The 21,231-nt window shown below is 43.5% G+C and overlaps 3 protein-coding genes across 5 annotated transcripts; 1 reads left to right on the top strand and 2 right to left on the bottom strand.

Annotated features, from left to right (window-relative positions):
• Positions 1-2: 2 nt before the first annotated feature.
• On the top strand, positions 3-1,028 carry CYREN (cell cycle regulator of NHEJ). Of its 2 annotated transcripts, XR_003530474.1 has the most exons (3): positions 3-39; positions 125-191; positions 502-1,028. XR_003530474.1 is itself a non-coding variant. In XM_027660514.1 (2 exons), the coding sequence occupies exons 1-2, from the start codon at positions 144-146 to the stop codon at positions 739-741; spliced, it is 288 nt and encodes a 95-aa protein (XP_027516315.1). In that variant the 5' UTR covers positions 75-143; the 3' UTR covers positions 742-1,028. The 2 variants fall into 2 exon arrangements, 1 of the variants encoding a protein (XP_027516315.1); XM_027660514.1 differs by lacking the exon at positions 3-39 and having other exon boundaries at positions 75-191.
• Positions 1,029-1,406: 378 nt separating this feature from the next.
• TMEM140 (transmembrane protein 140) lies at positions 1,407-7,029 on the bottom strand. 2 transcript variants are annotated; one of them, XM_027660500.1, is made up of 4 exons: positions 6,871-7,029; positions 4,750-4,868; positions 4,046-4,241; positions 1,407-3,147 (listed from the first exon to the last, which is right to left on the bottom strand). In XM_027660500.1, the coding sequence occupies exons 3-4, from the start codon at positions 4,056-4,058 to the stop codon at positions 2,510-2,512; spliced, it is 651 nt and encodes a 216-aa protein (XP_027516301.1). In that variant the 5' UTR covers positions 4,059-4,241; positions 4,750-4,868; positions 6,871-7,029; the 3' UTR covers positions 1,407-2,509. The 2 variants fall into 2 exon arrangements, with proteins under 2 accessions (XP_027516301.1, XP_027516292.1); XM_027660491.1 differs by having other exon boundaries at positions 4,046-4,160.
• Positions 7,030-7,877: 848 nt separating this feature from the next.
• On the bottom strand, positions 7,878-18,249 carry AGBL3 (ATP/GTP binding protein like 3). The gene is given in 12 exon segments (XM_027653594.1): positions 7,878-8,174; positions 8,797-8,915; positions 8,918-8,985; positions 15,809-15,888; positions 16,045-16,125; positions 16,886-16,927; positions 16,929-16,972; positions 16,975-17,063; positions 17,065-17,106; positions 17,108-17,172; positions 17,175-17,587; positions 18,228-18,249. Coding segments are annotated over 12 exon segments (1,362 nt in total).
• Between the last annotated feature and the right edge of the window lie 2,982 nt (positions 18,250-21,231).

Here is a 21,231-nt window from a genome sequence, read left to right as displayed (position 1 = left end):
CCCCCGGGCCGGGCGGCGGCGGGCGGCGGCAGCGCGCAGGTAGCGCCGCCGGGGCGGGGGAGCGGCGGGCGGGGGGCGAACCCGGGCGCTGTCCGCGCTGAGCGCCCCCCTGTGCGCGGCCCAGGGCGGCGGCGGTGTATTGTATGAACGAGGCGGAGCTGGTGGAGGTGGCCTTGGCAGTCCTGGCCGAGGTGAGCCGGGACCTCCGGGACTTGGCCCTGCCGTAAGGGAGCGCGGGCGGGCGGCAGGGCTGCGGGCGGCCCCTCTCCCGGCGGCGGGTCGGGGGGCCCTTCCGCGTGTACCACAGTTTTCCCGGTCCCTCCTCTCGATCCCAGCTGCGCAGCCCTTGCTGGGCGCTGCAGGGCAGAACCAGGTTCCACCGCGGACCTGGGACCTGGCGAGGGCTGTCCGGCGGGATGGTGGGCTGCACCCCCTGCTCCTTGGGGTGCTCCCGGGGTGAAGTCACGCACGGCCGGGTTTGTTTGTTTTCCCTTTGGTCAGAATCTACAGTGCGAGGAAAGTGAAGAGAAGGCCCGGTCTGGGAGCAGAGAGGAGCAAGAGCTTCAGCCAACACTAAACGAGGCTCCTGGGAGCAAGACCAACGCGGGGGAAGGCAGCGACCACAGTCCGGCGCTTCCATCACCTCCTGGTGCTAGTGCTGGTGCCGAGACACAGAGCACAGGCGGGGAGAACTCTGAAGACGATGTTCTGAAATATGTCAGGGAGATCTTTTTCAACTAACATCTCCTCTGTGACTCTCCAGGAGTAGGGGGGACAGTGGGGCGAGTGTCCCTTCCCATGTTGCTGAGGACAGTGGGAGGAGGGCCTGGAGCAGGCTGTGTATCTGCTGTGTTGGTGCCCTGTGGAGCTGGAAGGATAACCATGAAAGCCAGGGAGGGGAAAGGAAGGAGGCACTCACTTCACCCAGTCCATGCTGGGTTCAGTGGGATTTGGCTCCAGATTAGGATGTGTTCATTTCTGTTTGGCATCTCAGAGCATGGACAGATTAAAGAGGACATTCTGGTTTCTGTGAGTGTCCCTTTGGTGGGTCAGCGTTGGGACTGGAAGGGAGCAGGGAATTGCTGACTTGAAACGCCTTTGCTGGCTCTGCAGAGCTGCAATAGTCATGGTTCAGCCTTGTGGGCTCCCTTGTCCTTGTGGTCCCTCTGTGACATCTGCAGTGGGCGTTGGCAGGCTGTTCACATTGGACCTGATGCTAAATTTGCCTCCAGACTCCATCAGTCCTCCCACAGCTGAGGAAGACATGAGTGGGAGCAGATTGGCAGGGCTGGGACTGTCCTGAGGGGGCTGACCCCATGGCAGTGTGCATGGGGCAATGGGAAGGGATGAATACCCCTCAGTATCCTCTTCCCAATCCAAAAGGGGAATGAACAAACCACATGAGGCCAGATGTGAGAGCCTTTATTGAAATGAAGAATCAGTCAAACTACCATCACCAGCCACATCCCCACCAAGGCTGAAACAGGAAAGAAAACATGTCCCCAAAGGGAATGGGGGCAAAGCAGGTGTTTCTTTGTGCAAGGTTACAGACATGGCACGGAGCACTGCTGTGCACTGTCACGGCATGGAGACTCCATCCAGTGCTCTGGCTATGATGGCCTACCTGGGGCACTGCACCCCAGCCTTTGGTAGCCCTGGCCCTGCTCCCTGAGCACACCCTTGTGTAGTGTGTCCTGAGCTGGCTTTGTGGTGAGCTGCCCTCACACAGAACCACTTCTGGAGTCTCAAAGGTTGCTGGAGTGCTGGGCTCAGCACCATAATATCAGTGGGGACAAACCTGGGACTCTGCACCAAAATCGTCTGCTTCCTCATGGAAACCCTCCTCACTGGAACTCTGTTCATCAAGTTGTTAGGCTGCCTCTCCAGGTGCTCCGCTGCTTCTGGGGTTGGATGTGGGGCACACTGCCCCAGTGAACTAAGACAGTGACTCCAGATACTATAGCTGGTAAAGTACAGGTGCTCCTGCTGAAGAGAGTATTTTCAGTGCACCTTTGAGGCTGCTACTGCTGTGATGGCAGCGTAAAGCCACAGCTCCTCAAGTCACAATTACCTTGAAGGCATCCCTGGTTAGTCCAGGAGGTGGAGAGGGAGCAGATTCTCTGGGCAACTCCAAGAAAGGAAGCCTGTTTCCTTCTCTGCTTGCCTGTACTTAAGCTAGATATTAGCTTAGGACAGAGGACTGTGTCCACTGTATACTGGTTCTGATCTCTTCACTGCCCTTTGGGTCAGGGCCAGAAGTGCTGTTGCTTTGATGCTGTGCCCCATACTAAGGGGTGTTACATGCTGTTGTTCCTGGAAAGCTTCTGTGGTACACTGTGGCTATTGGTGTCTGCTGCCATCTTGACACAGGAGTGCTGCACACAGCAGTATGCCAGAGCATGGCTGGACATGAGCCTTTGGACTAAGGGTCAAGTTCTTGCCAGTGACTAAAGCTGCATTTGCATTACTAATTTAAGTCAGGTTAATGTTAGCTCTTGCATCTTCACTGTCAAATCTCAGTGGGCAGGACCTTCTCTATAAAAGGCCTTTGACACTTATGTGGGTACTTGACCCAGCTGAGGTACATAGTGGCAGTGAGAATCTGAAGCAGTAGCAGAGCCTGAGTCCCAAGCAGTGCCAGGAAGCCCCCAGTGAAATCAGAGGGGTGAATCCACTGTGAGGTTTGTAAAAGAAACATACCCAAGCCTCCAGACAGGATTATCATCTGGATAAAGAGTATGATGAGGATCACCTTCCACCCCTCTCTCTGCTCTGTGTACTGCACATTTACAACAAAAAGGGGGTAGAAGATGCTGAAGACCAGGCAGGTGTACACACAAACCCTGGCTAGTGCCATTTCTGGTAGGCTGATGCCCATCACCTGTAGATGCTTATAGTCCAGGCACTGCAGCTCCCCAGCTGTCTCATTCCACAGGCAGAAGTTGTAGAAGCCAATGCGTTTGTCAGGGATGTCAACCAGGTTTCCAGCTTCACACAGCAGTGCGTAGACCATCAAGGTCAAGGTCCCAGCAGCCTCGAGGAGACTCAGCACATAGAGCAGGTACCCTGTACACCTCTGTTGCAGCAGACCCATCCTGGTGCCTGTATGCTTTCTTGGTGCCATGGAAAAGCCTGCTGTGGGGATGCCTGTTGCAAAACACAAAGGGGGGGATGCCTCAGTTGTTGTCTGTTATGGCACCCTTCCCAAGATGTGCTCTGAGCCTGTGTCACTGGAGTCTAGGACTCCCCTTGCAAATAGAACTGAAGCATCTCAGTCCTGCCTAGGACTGTGCTGCATGTGTTACTGGGTCAAGGGGGTGCATTAGGTGCATTTTTTGTCACAGCAAAGGTGGCTTAATGATGTCCTGTGTGTGGACGAGCACTGGGAGGATGGTATGACTCAGCCCCACACATGCCCCTTGCACCATGATCTCCTATTGAACAGAGAGGCACTTGTCAGCAAACTGCAGTGATGGGAGGGGAGCAAAACTGCTATCTAATAAGAAGGGGGCTTAGAGCTATTCTGGGAAAATGCTTTTCTTTCAGTTTTGGTCAGACAAAGACAAACCTTGTGATCTTTGGACTACTGAGTAAAAGAAGGAGGAGTTAAAAGCTATTCTGGGAAAATGATTTTCTTTCAGTTTTGGTCAGACAAAGATATCCCTTGTGATCTTTGGACTACTGAGGTATGACAGGACTAATGCAGGTATGACAGATCTGAACTGCAGGGCTCCCCTTGCCTCCCTGCCCTGTCCTATAGCTCTGGGACAGTCAGTGCCATCGATGCCACCCTTTTCCAGCACCTGAGCTCCACTTGCACCTGAGGTCCTTGCATGCCCATAGATTTCTGAGCACACCAGGACTGATTGCCTGCAGCTCTGCTCCCACCGCTGAGGCTGGCAGACATGGTGCTCCTCTGTCCTGGTTGCCTAAGGACCAATGCCCTACACAGACAGGCTGTTGTCCAGCTCAGAGAGGCATGGATCAACCTGCAGCCACTCACCCTCCTCTGAGGCCCAGGGACATGGATGCTACTGAGACAGACCTGTGATTGCCATCCTCTTGTGCTCCTCTTTCAGACTGCTTGGCAAACCCAAGACTGCTCCTCTCCCAGAAATGTGAACTGTCCTCAGTGCCCTCTTGCAGGCTTCTGCTTCACACTGAAAAACAGGGAAGTGGCATCAGGAAGAGGTATCACTGGCTGCAGATCCACATGGCATCGCAGCACAGACCGCCCAGATCTGCAAAGAGGCACAAGCAACACAAAGAGCTTGGAAATCTTGGCTTCAAACTCAGCCTCTGGCTCGAGGCTTTGCAAATAACTCTTCTCCCCTTTGACAAGCATTATCTCCTGAGAATCATTCACCACTTTCCTTCAAAAAGTTCACATTGGTCCCGCTGTCCCCCCTCCATTGCCTATTGTCTAGTGGTATATCATCCTGATGTCCTGGATGTTCTCTAGGCCATCACTCAAAGTTGCTTTTGGATTTGGTACAGCCCAGCCTCTGAGTTTTTAGAGCAGCAGGAGAGACTCCACTAAATTTGTACCCAGTGCCTGGCTGCAGTGACTAGAGACCCTTCAGCATCCCCCTCCCACTCCCTGTCTCTCCCTGGATACTTGGAAGTGGGCACCTCTGTTTAATGAGCACAGAGATAAAGCTTCTCTGTCCCAAACTTCTTCTCCACACAGTCATGGCTAGGAGCAGCACACACACAGCATGGAAGGGGGTCGCAGCATCAGACACTAACCTGTCCACTTCCCCTGATCACCTTTCCCTCACTTCTTGTAGCTTCCCTTGGAGGTCTTCTTCACAACAGGCTTCTGGAGAGACTGGAAGGTCACATGGAGGTTGCCCATTGTTCTGAATCTACAATGAAGACACAAGCAACAAGGAAAATATTCATGCTTGGGCACAGAGTGTGCTGCAAAATGAGATCTCAGGCACATATAATTTCACCATGGTTTGTCTTGCCGCTGATATTGCCTCTTGATTTGTTTGTCTTACAGTCTCCTGCAGCCAGGCATTTCTGCTTTTCCTCTCCCTGTTCTACAAGGGCTCACACCACCCACTGTTCTCCCTGCTGTCCTGCCTCACAGCCGTCAGAACAAGCTGCACTTGGAAGGGACTCTTGGTTAGCTGACCAGCTCCCCAGGGATTTCTGTTAGACCTCAGAGCTGGGACCAGTACAGCCCAGCCAGCTCCTGGCCTTGCCCACTTGCCAATACTTGCTGTCATATTTCTTTAGACTGACTTCCTTAGGAAGGCAAGCTTGTAGAAATACAGGCTTTTTGTTCAATCATCTCATGTTTACTCCCCCAGCATCCATAAAACATAAAAGCTATTAGAATTGTCCTACTTGCACATATTTACTAGAGAGGGGACAGAGAGTTAAATTCCTAGCAGGTTTCTGGATATATATGGCACAGGTAGAGGACAGCCACCTCAGAGACCCTGGGCTGCTGGGTGATCTCTGCATCTATGAGGGCCTGGGGAAACCCCATGGTATCTCTGCCCTCTTTTTTGCTTTGAGGCTCATTTCTATAAGGACATATTTTCTTTTCCCAGTGATGCCACTCTGTTCATTGTCAAATTTCAGACATCTTTGCCCTTCATCTTCATGCTGCCTCTCCAGCCAGCCCAGCAGGTAAATCCCTGTCCCTAAGTGTGACTGTGACAGGGCCAGAAACATGCCTGGAGTGGGTGCCTTGTGCCAGCTGGATAGGGAACACATGGCTGGCCTGGAGGCGATGTATCATTTGGCAGTGAAGGCTGAGACCTAGCACCCTGCCACCAGTGCAGCCGCAAGCACGGCATTTGTGAGCTCTGCAGCTCATCCTTTGGTGGCAACCTGGCTGAGAAGCAAGGAACAAACAGGAAAGAGCTGTCACCCAGGGTACAGCTGGGGTTTTTCCCAAACATCTGCAGCCCTGCCACCTCTAAGGAGGTGCCTATGCCTTTGGACAGGAGACTCTGTGGCTCTTCCTCAAAGGTGCAAGAAAGAGGAATCAAAGCATGGCACAGCAAGCCCCAGCCTGGATTCAGCCTCCTTCTTTCTGGACAGGGATTGCTGGAAACACTGGGTTTCACCACAGGAGAGCTCTGTGTCTCAGTCTCCCTGGCAGAGAGAGGCTCCATTGCATGGCTCAGGAGCCCCCTGGGATGTCTTTGTGGGAGATGTGGCACCCTCTGTGCTGTTGAGACTGTGCAGCCCTTTCCTCTGCTGCTGGTAGGCAGGTGAGCAGCTTCCCAGGCTGGGGCTGCGCTTCCTCCAACAAGCTGCTGGCAGAATGCCTGGGCAAAGGTGGCAGGAATGCATGCAGCTCTGGCACAGGATCTGGCCTCTGTGCAGGGTCACACATATCTGTGGAGCCACTGGTTACCATTGCAGTGGGGCTGAATGCAAAGGGATGAGGGGATGGGCATGTTCTCTTTCACCGAAGAGCCCCCCAGAAGACTTGACTTTCCTGCATCCCCTCTCCCTGGCTGCTGCAGGGAGAAATGCCATGTGAGAGCAGTGGGAAAGGAAGGCAACTTTGAACTTGGCACTTTTTCTTCACGATACCTGCACACCCCCCCCCCCCCACCCCCCCAGCCCCTCGGCTTCCCGGAACCCTCTTTCCCCTCAGGCAGGATTATCTGCAGAGAAACCATAGGTGAAGAAAGGCCACTTACAAGCTAAGGATTGCCAGCAAACAAAAATCAGCCAGTGGCAAATGCAACAGACTGTAGAGGGACTGCCCTTAAAGAGTCCTACAGCTGGGGAAGGACCTGCTCCCTCCAAGACATTTGCACACCACTTCTTCTCCTGGCAGTTCCCTCCAAAGCCAGTGGCATTAAAAAGGTGGGGGACTTGGTGGAGGATACTTACAGGCTGCCCATCTGACTGGTTGCGGAGCTGAGACACACTGGAGAGGGCTGAGGTGCCCTGGGGAGCCGAGCTGGTCTGTGTGCTGCCAGGTCCTGAGCTGGCTGGGCTGTGACACAGCCAGCCCCTGTTGTGTCACGTGCTGTTCGCTTTCTGTTTCGATTTTGAGGGCTCCTCAATGTGCTCCTCCCTGATATGACTCGTCCAGATATGAGGAAGAAAACAAGCCAAGCCCAGCCACCACAATGAGAGCCAGGGCCAGGTTTGCATCTCCTTCTCCTGGCTGTGCTAACCGGCAGTAATAACTGACCTGGCTAAGTTCACCATGAGTGTCGTGCTACTGTAGTAGCTTGCGTGTCCACGAGGGCTTAGATGAGTTTGTTTTGTTTGGACACTTCTGTAGAAGTGACTGACTGTCCCAGCAATGACCCCAGTACCACAGCACTGTCAGAATTCACTGATGGAGCAGTTGGGGAAGAGAAGTATGATGGGTGTGGGGTGGGGTAAGCAGGGCAATGATCATCAACGTGGAGAAAGAATGGGAGAGGAGAAAGCAAGCAGGGCTTTCTACCTGTGTGTGCCTGGAGGTAGGAGAGGCTGGATGGAGTGTTTGGGCTGCTAGGTCCTGTTGTCTGTGGGTGGGAAAGGAAAGCACTTTCCAGGAGCCAGCTTCCACCAAATTCCTGCGTGATCGTTTCTTCCTGGAATTGTTTCCTGAAAATCAGAGCTCTTTCTGGAAGTGGAGTCTGCCTCACTAAATCAGCATGTATTGTTCAAGACAAATGATACTTTATATTTGGGAGAGACTCTCTACTAACTACTAAGCTGGTTTAGTAGTGGTCAGAGAAGCTTCATGTGTACATTAGCCAAGGTGTGCAAACTATTTATTAAAAAAAAAAAGAAGCAAGAATAATTTTGATTTCTGCTAGTATCTGCTCCCTTGCTGGTAGAGTCATACTCCATAACCAAAGTCTTGGGAACTATTTAAGCAAATCAGACACATTACGCTTTCATGTACCTTCATTGACTGAAGAACTGGGGCTCCAAACTATACCCTGATGCTTTGTGACATATTGTCTGTTCCTTGACTCAGGCAGTAGCAGAAGGGAGAACTGCAGAGTGCCTTGTGGCTGGCAAGATTTGCTCTTTCCAAAATTTACATCTTTGCTTGCCGTTCTGGTTTTCTTGGGTCCTGTGTTTCTTGAGGGAAACCTCTCCTTCATTTTTCTTTCTTCCTTTTTTGAATTGCTCTTTGTGCTACAATCATGACATGAGCCAAAAAAGAGGAAAGAACAAATCCATATCAACTATTACAGTGTTATTATATACTAAAAAAGTATATGGGTTTGGTTTCTTTACTAAAGGGGAGCCACAGCAAGATACAAATTCTAGTGCTAAAATGTGGAAACTTCAGTCATAGGCATAGGACTTGGTTTTATTGCTCTGGTGATATGACATTCTATTAACCTCCCTCTGAAAAGGTTAATTCCAACATTTCACAGAGTCAGACCATACATCCCTTTATGGCATGCTGATACATATGAAAAGCAATGAACCTATGGCTAGAGCCTTTCCCCTATTAATTGCAGAAGGATAGGGCAGGGTCAGAGATATTCTTTGCCATTAGGTTGAGATTTTCTACGCTCTGTTCCGTGGGCTGTTCACAAAGAGGTCTACAAGCTTCAGGACCTCTAGTGTTTCAGCTCCATGGGAAGCTCCATGAAAACAGTTCTGGTATCTGACACAGCATATCAGCTTCTGCTGAACACATGGGAGTTTTCCAGCACTGCTAATGTACTGCTATCGTCTGTCTTATGTCTTTCAGTACCATGATGTAACTAGTCCAAGAAACCCTCCACACAGAACTAAACCCTAGTCTTTTTTGTATTCTGAATAGAACAATAACTGAGAAACCATTTAGATATTGAAAGTCTTCTCTGCAGTCTTGAAGACATTTTAACCATTTTTTCCTCATCTTCTGGAGAACAGATTAAAGCTGGATGAATGAAAATTTTCTCTTTTGGACAGGATCATATCATGGCACACACATTTCCTGCCTCCTGTTGCACAGATGACTTTTCATAAATGCCTTTAGCATTGGGGGTGGGACTCTCAGAGCTAAAAGATGCAGAGGTCAGTCCAGAAAATACTGTATCTCCACAGAAATTCATGACAAGATATACATAAATATGACCACAAGGAATAGAAAATCCTTAGAGGTAAACTTCCTGCTACTGTAGTCTGAAGCATTTCTTAAGAATCATATGAGAAAAAAAAGAGTAATTTTCTGTATTTCAAGCTACAAAGAACCACAATGCTGTAAGTGCCAATGTCGTACGCTTACTATACCACTACCCCCTCTGAGTCAGTCAGAAGTACTATCACAGATGCAGCAGAGGGTTACTTTACCATTACAGAAGTAAAAACAGTCACCAAAAATGTTTCTTTTCTTTTTTATCAGGTGAAAACCTACAATTTTCAAGCTCGTGTAGCAAAGTCTAAGCTGTACAGTGCAAAGCAGAAGTCCTTGAAATCATGTAGTGCAAATAAATTATTACGTATTATTTCATAAGGTCTTTGGGACAGGCTCCGCTGCAGTCTAACTGGCTTGCTAAATCTGCTTTGCTCTGTGAACCAACAACAGCCAAGTGCATGCTCAGCAAGACACAGAACATTTGGTGCTATCAGTAGGTGGGTACTTAGGAAAGCAAACATTGACAATAAGCGGGGACCTTGCACCCATAGGAGTGTACAGCCTTCATTGTTCATTGCTAGAGCACCAGAACCTAGAAGGAAATGTGCTAGCAGTGAGCTATGCACTGTCACTGAGACAATATTGTGATTTTAAGATATCCAACCATTCTAAAGTAGTAACTGGCTGTTTTGGAGTGTCTATGCCACCTGGCCTGTCTTGACCTTTATTTTCTCACCTTATCCCACATATTATTATGTGGATAATACTCCAGTCTGGATCTAAAACACAGAAAAAAAATATTAAGAGTCAGGACATTTATTTATTTTTTTGTTAAACTTCCTCTAAGCAATGTCAGTTCCAGGAAAGCCTAGAAGAATGTGATCTGTTATGTTTTTCCCCTTGGGTATGATTCACAATAACTAGGAACAAACAGCTGCAGCTGGGAAAGAAAGTGCCAAAACTGCAAAAACATTTAAAAAACATTCTTTATTAATCTCCTTTTTGACAGGCAAGCCCTTACCCATCATAACACTACAACGTACTCAACTGTACCAAACTTAAACTGTGCTTAAACTCTACTTAACTGCGCCTCCTGTCGCACAGAAGCCAATTACATCTGTAATGATTTGTGCCCAGACTTAGAGGCTGGCAAAGAGGGACTCCCTTTTAATTTCATCTCTCCCTCTGTACTGTGGGTGGCTCATGTGTCTTTTTTCTCCACACCTGGTTCTCTCCAGCGCCTTGGCTGGTGTGACAGGCACAGCCCCAGCACTGATGGCAGGTAAAGACCACATCTCCTCAAGTGCCAAAATGACTGCTGCAGCCCAGGCCCCTGGACTCTCCCTCAGCCTGACCTGACCTGGCAGATGTGTCACCAGCCAGCCATGGACAACGTTAGCTGCAGCTGGCTTTAGTGCTGCTCTGCAAATTATTACACATGCTTGTACCCTACTGCCAGTAGGAGCAAATATTTTTTTCCCTCTCTGGAATTTGCCTTGGGTTTATTTTTTCACTAGTGAGACTGTTGTCAGTCAATACATAACAGTGTAATAACGTGATGGAGACAGTTTAAATTATAGAAAAATGAGCTCTTCCAAATGCTGAGACTGAGTGAAACCCCAACCAAAGAACTCTGTACTTATCTTTGTGAAACATACTCTTTACTGAGGTTTGAGATTATAGAAAAAAATGTCTTATTTGGATTTAAAAAATTAACCAAACATATAATGCTTATCTTTTTTCACTGGGTCAGATACCTGTTGAGTATCAATGCCTTGAGTCTGTGAAGCAGAATAAAAACAGGAATTAATTATTATTATTATCAAGTTCCAAAAGACTGGTTGACCAAAAGGTATTATCAGTCAGCTCCTTTATGTGTTGTTCAAGTAGTGTTCACCAGGACGGGGGAAGCTTGGTAAGAGTTCAATAACTAGTGGGAAAAGGAGTTAACATGTAAGGGGCTGGTCTTTTTTTTCCCCCCCACACACAGAGGGCAACCTCGGCATTCAGTATTTAGCCTGATTTTCAAAAGCTCAGAAGACTCAGCAACTTGTGTTCATTTTGCAAGCTGCTAGGTTCTCAGCATTATAAAAATATCTAAATTAAATTATTTTTAATGAATGTAGGAACATAACATTAGACTACATTATTTTTATCTATGATCTTTAAGTGTTTGTCAACTCCAACAAGACTCACATTGTCTAAATAGTTATATAGGATGCTGAATAGCAATAATGGAGAAGTTTTTAAAAAATAGTACATCTTATATTCTGACAATGACCCTTTAGTAAACTTAATCCTATGGTAGTTGCTCAGCCAGCTAATGCTGAAAACCATATTACACACTCTGAATGGTAAGAAGGGTCATGACACACCTTTACAAATATTGCCAGCACAACTATTTCAGAGCTGGGTCTTGATAATGATCACAAAGTTAACTAAAAAAAATGATTACCTGTTTCTCTAGAATGTTCTGTGACCTTTCCCTTTCTCTTCACTTCCCAGCACTCTACTGGACTGGGAAACACAAAGGAAAATATTTTAATGGACTTGACAAAAATTTTGTTCAAAGAAACTGGGATTGAAACAGGTCCAGCTGAGGGAGTGAGGCGTTAGTTGTTTTTGAGACTGGAGAAGAGCTGGTATATCTCCAGCTCCAAGACGAATTCCTTGACAGATCTAAATGCACTGAATATTCAGGAGATGTAATTTTACCATTTTTCCTGCCTCAGACTTGTTGGTATTGATACTTCATTCATAGATGAAGAAGACAAGAAAAAGCAATGGGTATTCTAAGTCAGCAACTTTTGGTGACAAAATTGTTTGTATAAGGTTATAGTGGTTGAATTAAATTGTCACATATCAGTCTCCAGTCAGAAAAAAACCAACAAAACAAAACACAGCATGTTTCTCCTGGGATGAATAATACAAATATTTTTGATTTTATTACTTCTCTCCTTAGCGATGCTAAGGAAATGTGAAAATGTTCTCCTGATATTTTGGGTTTTTTTGTTTCTTTTTCAGAAATGTAGCCATTTTAATTCATGAGGGCATATCATAGTTACAAATCAAAAAAACCCCAACATTTGCAAATAAACATCAAAATCACAATGCCAGAAGGAATACATATAAGCAAGCTGCTCAAGATTGAATTCCTTATGCTGTTCTGTTCAGCAAATACTTATGAACCTGGATACAAACATATCATATTGACAAGGGACCTCACTTCCTACTCAATATGACTTGTTTATTTTTAGTCTGGGAACCTGGACATCCATGCTTTCTCAGTAGCATTAATTGCCACTGCTCTGTTTTTCCAGTGTTGGGGCTTCTAAAAAGAAGGATTGGCAGAAAACGCAAAAAGCTTGAGAAACACTGGTATAGCTGTTGAACCAATAAAAGCATTAATAAAGCAGTCAGCATTATAATGTTTATATACATAAAAAGAATATTACCCATAAAAATATCAATGTGTCTTCTTTCCAAATGACAGTTTTCTCTAGGTCGCCATAACAATGCTTCTGTTTTACATCTTAAGGCCATATAGTTTTCTAGGCTGAACAGCAGCAAAATGCTGTTAAGGGCTACGCACAGCTCCAGCATGCATTTCTGTCAAAAATTCTACTGTAGCTGTGATATTCCTTGCTATTCACTTTTTTCAAATGTCTCTAAGAACTTTCATCAAGAACAATAACAGAAATTTTGGTAAGTCTTTTGATCTAATAAACTTAATTAGTCACTGAAGTAGATCCACGTGAGAAAGTGCCCATAGTCATGAGAGCAAGAGAAGTAAGAAGCTTCTTGTACTGATTATGACTCATAGCTAGTGTTTTACTCCATTCCTTAAACTGGCTCTGATGCTCAAAAAAAAAAAAAATCTTGTATGATCTGATTTAACCCATTAACCCAGCAGAAAACCATCTCATTCTTTTTGATGGGTTTGGTTTATTCTGTTAAACCAGGTCACGGCAGGGACTGAAAACCAGAGGGATATAAGTGGAAGGAATATACAACAGGGAATGTGGCAGGAGGAGAAAAGGGAGGATAGAAAGTGTTTGTAAAATGGCTCATCACATCATGTGGAATGTCTGTTGGTATGAGGGATATGATAGTCCATTACTTAATATCTATCCTAGAGTAATTAAGCTTTAACAAAGGCTCTTGTGTGGATTATGTATGATTCTTTTAATGTGGTTCTAGGAAGGCATCCCTGCCTTTCTTTGTTCTTGAATGCTTCTTTTACGTATATTACCATTTTAAAGACTAAACTAAATGGATGAGAAACAATCCCTAACTTTCTGTGAGAAACAATACCCTAACTTTCTATGGTGGTCTTCTGCGTTTGTCTGGACTTCTCTTACCTTAAACAGTGTTACACCTTTCCAATTCTTTTCCTAAGTTTGAAATCCCCTCAAATCAGTTATCCAACAGGATTCTGTATCTCCCATGTTATCTGGCAGCTTTCCTCACCACAAGTGCACTCACCAGAGCTTATCTGACTACAGCATGTTTCAAACTACCACCTCCGAAACTAGATCTAAAACTCCAAATAATTCAATTTTTCAATCAACCCAGTCATCAGATATGCCCATCTGCATGTTTTCCAAAGCATTACAGGGGTCACTTCAGCTGGACACACTCTTAGGACACAGTCCGGGTATTAGTTTCCCATTTTACTGTTGTTTTTTTGCAGTATTTATGTCACAAACAGGAAGCAACAATTTACAGGAACTGTTATTGTTGGCTAAAATTCATCCACAAGCTTTCTAAAAGTCATTTATATGGCTTTATTAATATAATAAATAAACCCATCTGACCTGGCTGGTTGGGGTTCCAACAACCAAATCTGTTTATTCAAATGGGACAACAGCTTGTATGTGGGTTCGAATAGTAACACGTCACACCATGTGACCTTAACAACCAAGGCACTTCACTGCATGTGTGATAGAGTACTTGGGAAAGTACATTTCCCAGAGCACTATTCAGCACCCTTCCCCACACATTTACTCACAAGAGTTTGCTTTGCATTTTTACAGAAAACCTCTTGAGTAATATTATGTCAATCACAGGCACCAAAAAAATAAACAAGTAAACAAGGAGAAAAAACATGTTACAACTCCCTTTTCTTTTTCAGCAAAACAAGCAAAACAAGTAAATAAAGGTTTAAGGAAAATAAAATGTCTTATTGCCCTCCAGTGAAATTACTTTGTTAAATCTGAAGCTACATGTGTCTGTGAGCTTAGATGTAGGCAATGGGCACTTAGTGCCAGTGTGATGACTTTCTTGCATGTATGAGAGGAGCACACAATTCCTGAACACTCTGAACTGAATGTTGCAAAGCATGACTGACATCAGAGTACATGGGCATGATACTTCTCATGCTTAAAGCTGATGCCCTCCTTATCCTGAGCCTATGTCTGTTTACTCAGCTGTACTGCAGAACCTGAGAGGTGGAAAACCACCTTCTTTGGAAGAAAACCACTACTTTCTGGACAATCCAGGTTAAGCTACAGGGAAAATGAATACTACTGCTGTGTACTGTTCATTTGACTGTATCTCTATTGATTTGTTACTTACTATTCTGACTGACTTAATCCTTCAGTTCTTCAAAATAGAGTTTTTTAAACTCTAGTGAGTCTTTCCCAGTGTCATTCAGGACAGAGATATAAACAACAAGGAAAAGTCATTGCATACCTCAGTACCTGGTTTTAGCTGGTGTGCAACAAGTAAGATCCTAATTCTCTTTTGATGCATCAAGATGATAGAGCCATCATAAAATCATAGAATGGTCTGGGTTAGAAGGGACCTTAAAGATCATTTAATTCCAACTCCCCTGCCGTGGTCAGGGACACTTTCCACTAGATCAAGTTGCTCCAAGTCCCATCCAGCCTGCCTTGAGCACTTCCAGGGATGGAGCAGTGACAACTTCTTCAGGCAATCTGTTCCAGTGGCTCATTACACCCATAGTGAAGAATTTTTTCCTAGTATATGATCTAAATCTATCCACATGTCTCTTTTTTATTTCTTTGCAGTTCAGCATCAGTTTTTAAGCTCAGATCTTGATTTCTATACTCGGGGCACCTTAAGTTTGATGAGATAGATCCAATGTAATAAAGTTTCCCCAAAAAAAGAAAGGTACAAAAGTTTTATTCCCCAATAAATGACCACGTTAGGGCCACAGCTCTTCATAATGCATAATGCCCACCTCTCTAAAATCACCTGCACACATGATCTTCCAGTAACATCCTGCACAGGAGGAGCTGATCGTGTTTAATAGGTGTGTTGTTTAGTCAGTGTACAGATTCTTGGTCTTCGATCAGTTCCCCTGAACTTAACTGCTTTGGCTAAATGGAATCATGCTAGTGTCTTCCAAGGTTAATGAAAAAAATTTCCACAAAACCAAAAAATGCACCTTATATGGGGCCTAGATTGCTCTGCAAAATGTAAGGCTGCAAAAAAAGCGTATTGATTTAAGTGATGCACTAGACCAATGCAGTTTCATTTCTCCTCAGGAAGGCCACCTGGAGTAGATACAGAGCTCTGCTTCCAGTGAACTGGCTATTAAGGTTTGGCTATAAGATTCGTGTGGAATCTTTTAAGTAGTGTTAAATTAAGAAGTGTTAAATTAAGAAGTGTGAGTAGTAAAAGTCTAATTTTAATAACATTTATAACTTTTCCTTTGACACTCTTTATGAGATAAGGAAAACATAAAATAAATTGTGGCATATCTAAATAATTCTAAGTTACTTGGTATACCAGTCTAACACATCAGAATTTAGGACCTTAGAGTTCACCCTGGCTTGCTGTTTCACTACCTTCTTGTGTTCCTTCAGGCACAGCTAATAATAAGAAACACTGCAAATTTAGTTAATTGGTTAAAGAAAGTCATTATCAAATTTATTATTGCTATAGACCTATAGACTACTCTGTTATTCACAGCTGGACTAACTGAGGCAGGAGAAAAGGCGTAGGGGGATCTTTACCTGCTTGCTGTTTACACAGTAGTTTAAGAGAGCATTATGGAAATGCTGTCCTATGGACTCCAAGTCTTTCACATGTGTGTTCTTTCATGTCTTTTCAAATGTGTGTTTTGTCTGCAACCTGAAGCATCAATCCCTGTAAGCTAGGGATCTGTAGGCCAAACCAGTCACATGAAGGAACACAAACCTTATTTAAAACAAGCTGTACCTAGATGAAAAACATTAAATGTACTATTTCTGACACTGACTTTCTGCACAAGAGTTTTGTTTGTATTAATTTGTTGTAGAAGTTAAACTAGAGAGATTTAGTTTACTTGCTGAAGGTTTAATTTAATACCTGAAGGTTTAGTTTTATATCCATCGTATCAATGTCTTTGTGATTGGAAGTCTGCATAGGAAGTCAAAACCATTTATATCAAAACAAGTAAATTTGGCAATCTTTGCTGTCAAATGGACATCTGGGATCTATTCTGAACCTAACCTCATTCTGGAAAGTAGTTGTATGCCAGAAAAGAAGCAAATGAAAGAAATAAGGAATTTGATAACTAGATTTTTTTGCAGAGGATATGGGGAGAAATATGCTGAAAACATTTTGATGAAAACTCTTTTTGCTTTGAAGACAAAATTTATTACCAGAAAGGAGAAAGTATATTAAAGGAAAACCTGCAAATAACCCACTCTGAAATGCAACTAAATCTAAACAAAGCAGTCAGAAGCGCTTGGATGCAGTGCAAAGATGTAAACAATATCAAAACAATAAGGGACATAGAGACATCAAACTAAAAAAATATAGTGGAAAGGAAAATCAACTGTTTCAAAGGGAAAGAAAATGAGGTTATCTTTTTATCATGTTTTGGGTACACCAGATGGAAGGGTAATATTCCTCCTACAATAGATCTATATTTGCAATTCAAGTCATGGCCTGTTAAAAGCAGTGGTGATTTCCCACAATCACACCATCTGGATTCAACATTTGTACCACTTTCAAGATAAAATTGTCCCACAGGAGTTGAGCTTTGCTTACCAAGAATGAAATCCATGAAGCCCTTCACTATCCAGGAACTCTGTTTCTCCTGGATGCACCCTCACTGTCAGTATCACAGCCTTCCTTGTCACTTTTGGAGGGGGATGGTGGTGGTGGTGATGATGATGATGGTGTTTCCTGCCAGTGAATGGCATAAGAAGTGAATCTTGAAGAACGTGGACTTCACTGGATCTTTAGAGATGGCCCCCAGATACTCCTACAGATTGGAGTAGGGGTAAGGATAATAGTGGGCAAAGTAGCAGGTGTCTTGGTCATGAGGAAACTGGAACATCCAAAGTGAGAAATAATGATGTCCACTTTGCCTCACATTGTTTTTCTAATGCTTGATTAATTTCCAGTCCTTCACCAGCCATTGCTTATGCTGTGTCTTTGCATTAACTTCTGAGTACAGCAGTGGCCACAAGCCATATTTAGATAGGCTGTTATACTTGGTAAAGCTGACAACAGTGAAGCGATGCATTGCCTGTGCATTGCTTACTTGTAAGTAGTGCCACTGTGTGTCTGCTTGTGCAGAGGTCAGTGTGTGGGTCAGCTAGCATGCAAATTCAATGTTGGTAGGCAGAGAGCAGACAAACAGTGTCTTGCTGGTTAGCACTGGTTAGCACTGTAGTATGATACAGTGTTAAATAGTGTGTGCTGCCATGAAAAAGCACACTACAGTGAATCAGGTGCAAATCTGATTTACACTGCTATAAATCAAAGTCTGTGTAGCTGCCAGGAAAAGATGCCTACTCCCACTGAGCCTATCAATAATGCAACTGATATCTTGATTAGGACTTTTAATAACAACTTGAATTTCTAAAAACATTCTCTGCTCTACACTTTAAAAGAAGGTGCTTAAGAAAAGGTGCTGAGTTTGTGTGTGTGATTATCACCTTTAGAACACCTTCAGTGCTAAGCAAGCACCCATATTCTACTGCAGCTTGATATTTTCTATCCCAAGAATTGCTAAAAATGAGGCTCAAAAGGAGGCTTCCCTATTCATCTATGTTTACAAAAAGGCAGGGAGCTGGGATTCTGAGTGTTCCTCCACATTTTATCCCTTCCAATAAATTAGCATGTCCAGTTGCAAAGGACAGAGGTTCCTTTCTAGACACACAGCAATTACCAGTTTTCTTGGTTACCAAATGTAGCAACCTACTTATGACAGGTAATACGCCCATACTGCAGAAGTAGCTAATTTCTAGATAAACATAATGTCAATGAGTACCAGTGCTTTTCAGTGTATTACAAACTTTTACTAACTGTGTTGGCCTCAAAAAGGGTACCAGCTCCCTTTCAGTTTTGTGTTTCTGAAAATTTAGTGGCCACAACTAGTTATGCTAGGATTGCAAAACTGTTATTATGCTTTCTTATCAATGTAGAAGTATTTCAGGACCAAAATCAACAACTGCCAGAAGTTCTGAGTTCATCCAAGGCAACTGGATAAACTTAGCAAACACAGGAAAGAATAAATAACTCTCATACTCAACCAGTGACAGTGGAATAAAGCAGCTAAGTTCCTTCAACTCTGTCCAATTAATTCTTGCCAGATGCAGAAGCCTGTAATTAAGCACTGATCCAATCTGGCCAGGTTTTGTTTATAAATTTTGGCAATAACACTATAGCAAATAGGATAACAAAATATTCTCCCAGATTTCAGTGTTGATGTTGCAGTCATACAGCTCTCATCTTTTTCACTTTCTCTTCTGGCTGTTATAATTCTCCTCTTATATTTTCACAACAAACTCATTTTAAGCTGGTTCATATTGTTATTCATTGAGAACAATGGCTTGAGCTGAGCTGGACTTCTGGGATAAGTAACAGTACAGGCAGAATTTATGGATGATGAGACAGATGCATAACTATGTAACTAATTTTCATCCATATCTATAGGAAAATAATTTATTCCCAAGTGCTTTAAAATAACATAGGAAAGCATATTGATTTCATTAGGCTTTGAATTAGATTCATAAAGGAAAGCAAAGCAAGTCCTTCATCTACCTACAGCTCACAGCAAGATTTATCAGCCTGTTCCCACCTTCTCCTAGATAAAAACTTCTTTGTCAAGAGTTTGCTATATCTATATTATCTCCAAACCTGTTGTAGTGTACAATGACTCTGGAGTAGTGAGTATGCAATCTGAAAAAAAAGAGTCACACAGGAGGAGTACAAGCAGTAAGATTATACTGTAATTTTTATAATATAAAGGACACACTGAAAAGTGGTTCATCCTATTTACACCAGTTCCACATAGATGAATAGGGAAGCCTCCTTTTGAGCCTCATTTTTTGGATCTGTGAAAAAATCTTCACTAAACTCTAAATAAAAATACATATTATTTTGTGCATGTACAAACTTTTACTGTACAAACTTACCTCTGTTCCCTGTACAGCTTGTTTACCATCAGATGACAATGATGAATATTAGACACCATTGGTACCATTAGGAAAACAGGTGTTCCAACTACAGCGTGAAGTCACTTATTGCTGACCACACAGATACTGCATGTCTGTAATGCAGTGTCTCCCTGTAGCTGACATGACATCTGCCTGGCATGTTGAAGAAAATCTGACAACCCACTCATTCTGACAGTAGGAATTTTCTTACTGTAGTACTCACAGCAGTCCTACCCTATTCCATTCAAGATGCTAGGATTTATTTTCAAAGGTAACAGAATAAGAGCATAGATATCTCAGTCCCACCTCTATGCATTTTCAATTTTTTTTTATTATTTCCAAACTGCAATTTGTTGTATGTATAAAACACAAAAACTGCCCATGTCTTTACTATCTCAAAATAAGTTTGGAGTATGACTACTGTACAGACTGCATGAAAGCACTTATTAGCTGACATTCATATTTAAATGTATAGCCCTGCAATAGAGTACTGACATTGCTAGAACATGAAGTTTGTACTGAATCTGTAAGACCTCAACACTAAGGCATGTCAGATTTGCCCTGTCTGAACTTTATTTGCCTGCAGCTTTGTTTCACCTAATCTATCTGTGACAGCAATCTCTCTAATTGACATGTAGGGCTAATTTGTTTTATTTTGTTTACCTTTGATTGATACAAATATAGGCTTATACAGACAGCAGTGACAAGGAATTGTTCTATGTAGAAATGCAGGCCTACAGCTGGACAAACCTCCTTCCAGGGGGTAACAAAGAGAACAGGGAAATATCTAACATATGTAAAGAACACTGGATATGGTAAATTCAAATGTAACATGGACTTGCACACTCATGAAGAAAGAGAAAGGTGCAGCAAATATATGGAAATGACCCCAGAGTTATTTGGATCCTAGAGTGAGGAAGAAGATATCAGTATAACTATTATATTTCTCCCGGCAAAGGACTTCAGAGGCTGATAATGCACAACAAACAACTCTTACCTTCACTAGAACAAACTGCCTACAGTGAAACCGCTAACCTTAGGATCCAGAGTAGCAGTGGAAGGGAAGGTAGAAGAAGGGTGTGAATGAAGCTTATGTATAACAATTTTAGTTGCATTATTATTTTTCCTTTTCCTGCAGCAATTAGATCTGGAATAATAATGATTTTCCTTTTAAGATTTCACTTACACTAACAATAAATTCTCAGCTTTATTAAATATAAGGCATTCTTCCTTTTTGCTCATATACAAGATTTTAAGCATAACACAATAACTTACCAATGTGCTTAATTCTGTTCTGATGACTTCGCATTGGTGTGGCCAGTACACTAGGGAAAACTGACTGGAAAGTCATAGATCATTCAGATTCTGAGGCTCCCAAGGATGGGGCACCACTGCCTCTGAGTTAGAAGATAACAGAATCTCTTTTGCCCTTTAAAAAAACAGAGCACAAACAGAATCTTTAAGAAAGTCAAAGAACCCTCACATCAGTCTCTCTTTCTCTTTCAAGTGGAGACAGGCTGCAGAGATTATCTGCATTAAAATACCATAATTTAGCATGTCAGAATAAAATTACATCCCACTGTAAAGGAAATGTAATGTGCCATCATATGTACCACACTGAACTCAAAAATAGTGTTGAATGAAATGTTAATCAATTAAACCACAAAGCACTGGTATTCAACTGCAGCAGGAAATAGCTTATTTGGGTTCCTATAGAAAGTGTTGGCACATTTACTTATTACTGCTTTTATGGTTAAGGCCTACAAT

This window comes from Corapipo altera, unplaced genomic scaffold (genome assembly GCF_003945725.1).
Source record: "Corapipo altera isolate COAL_440 unplaced genomic scaffold, ASM394572v1 1, whole genome shotgun sequence".
Classification (NCBI taxonomy): Eukaryota; Metazoa; Chordata; class Aves; order Passeriformes; family Pipridae; genus Corapipo; species Corapipo altera.
Note: the sequence above shows the minus strand (reverse complement) of the source record. Positions and strands in the feature narration are given on the sequence as shown.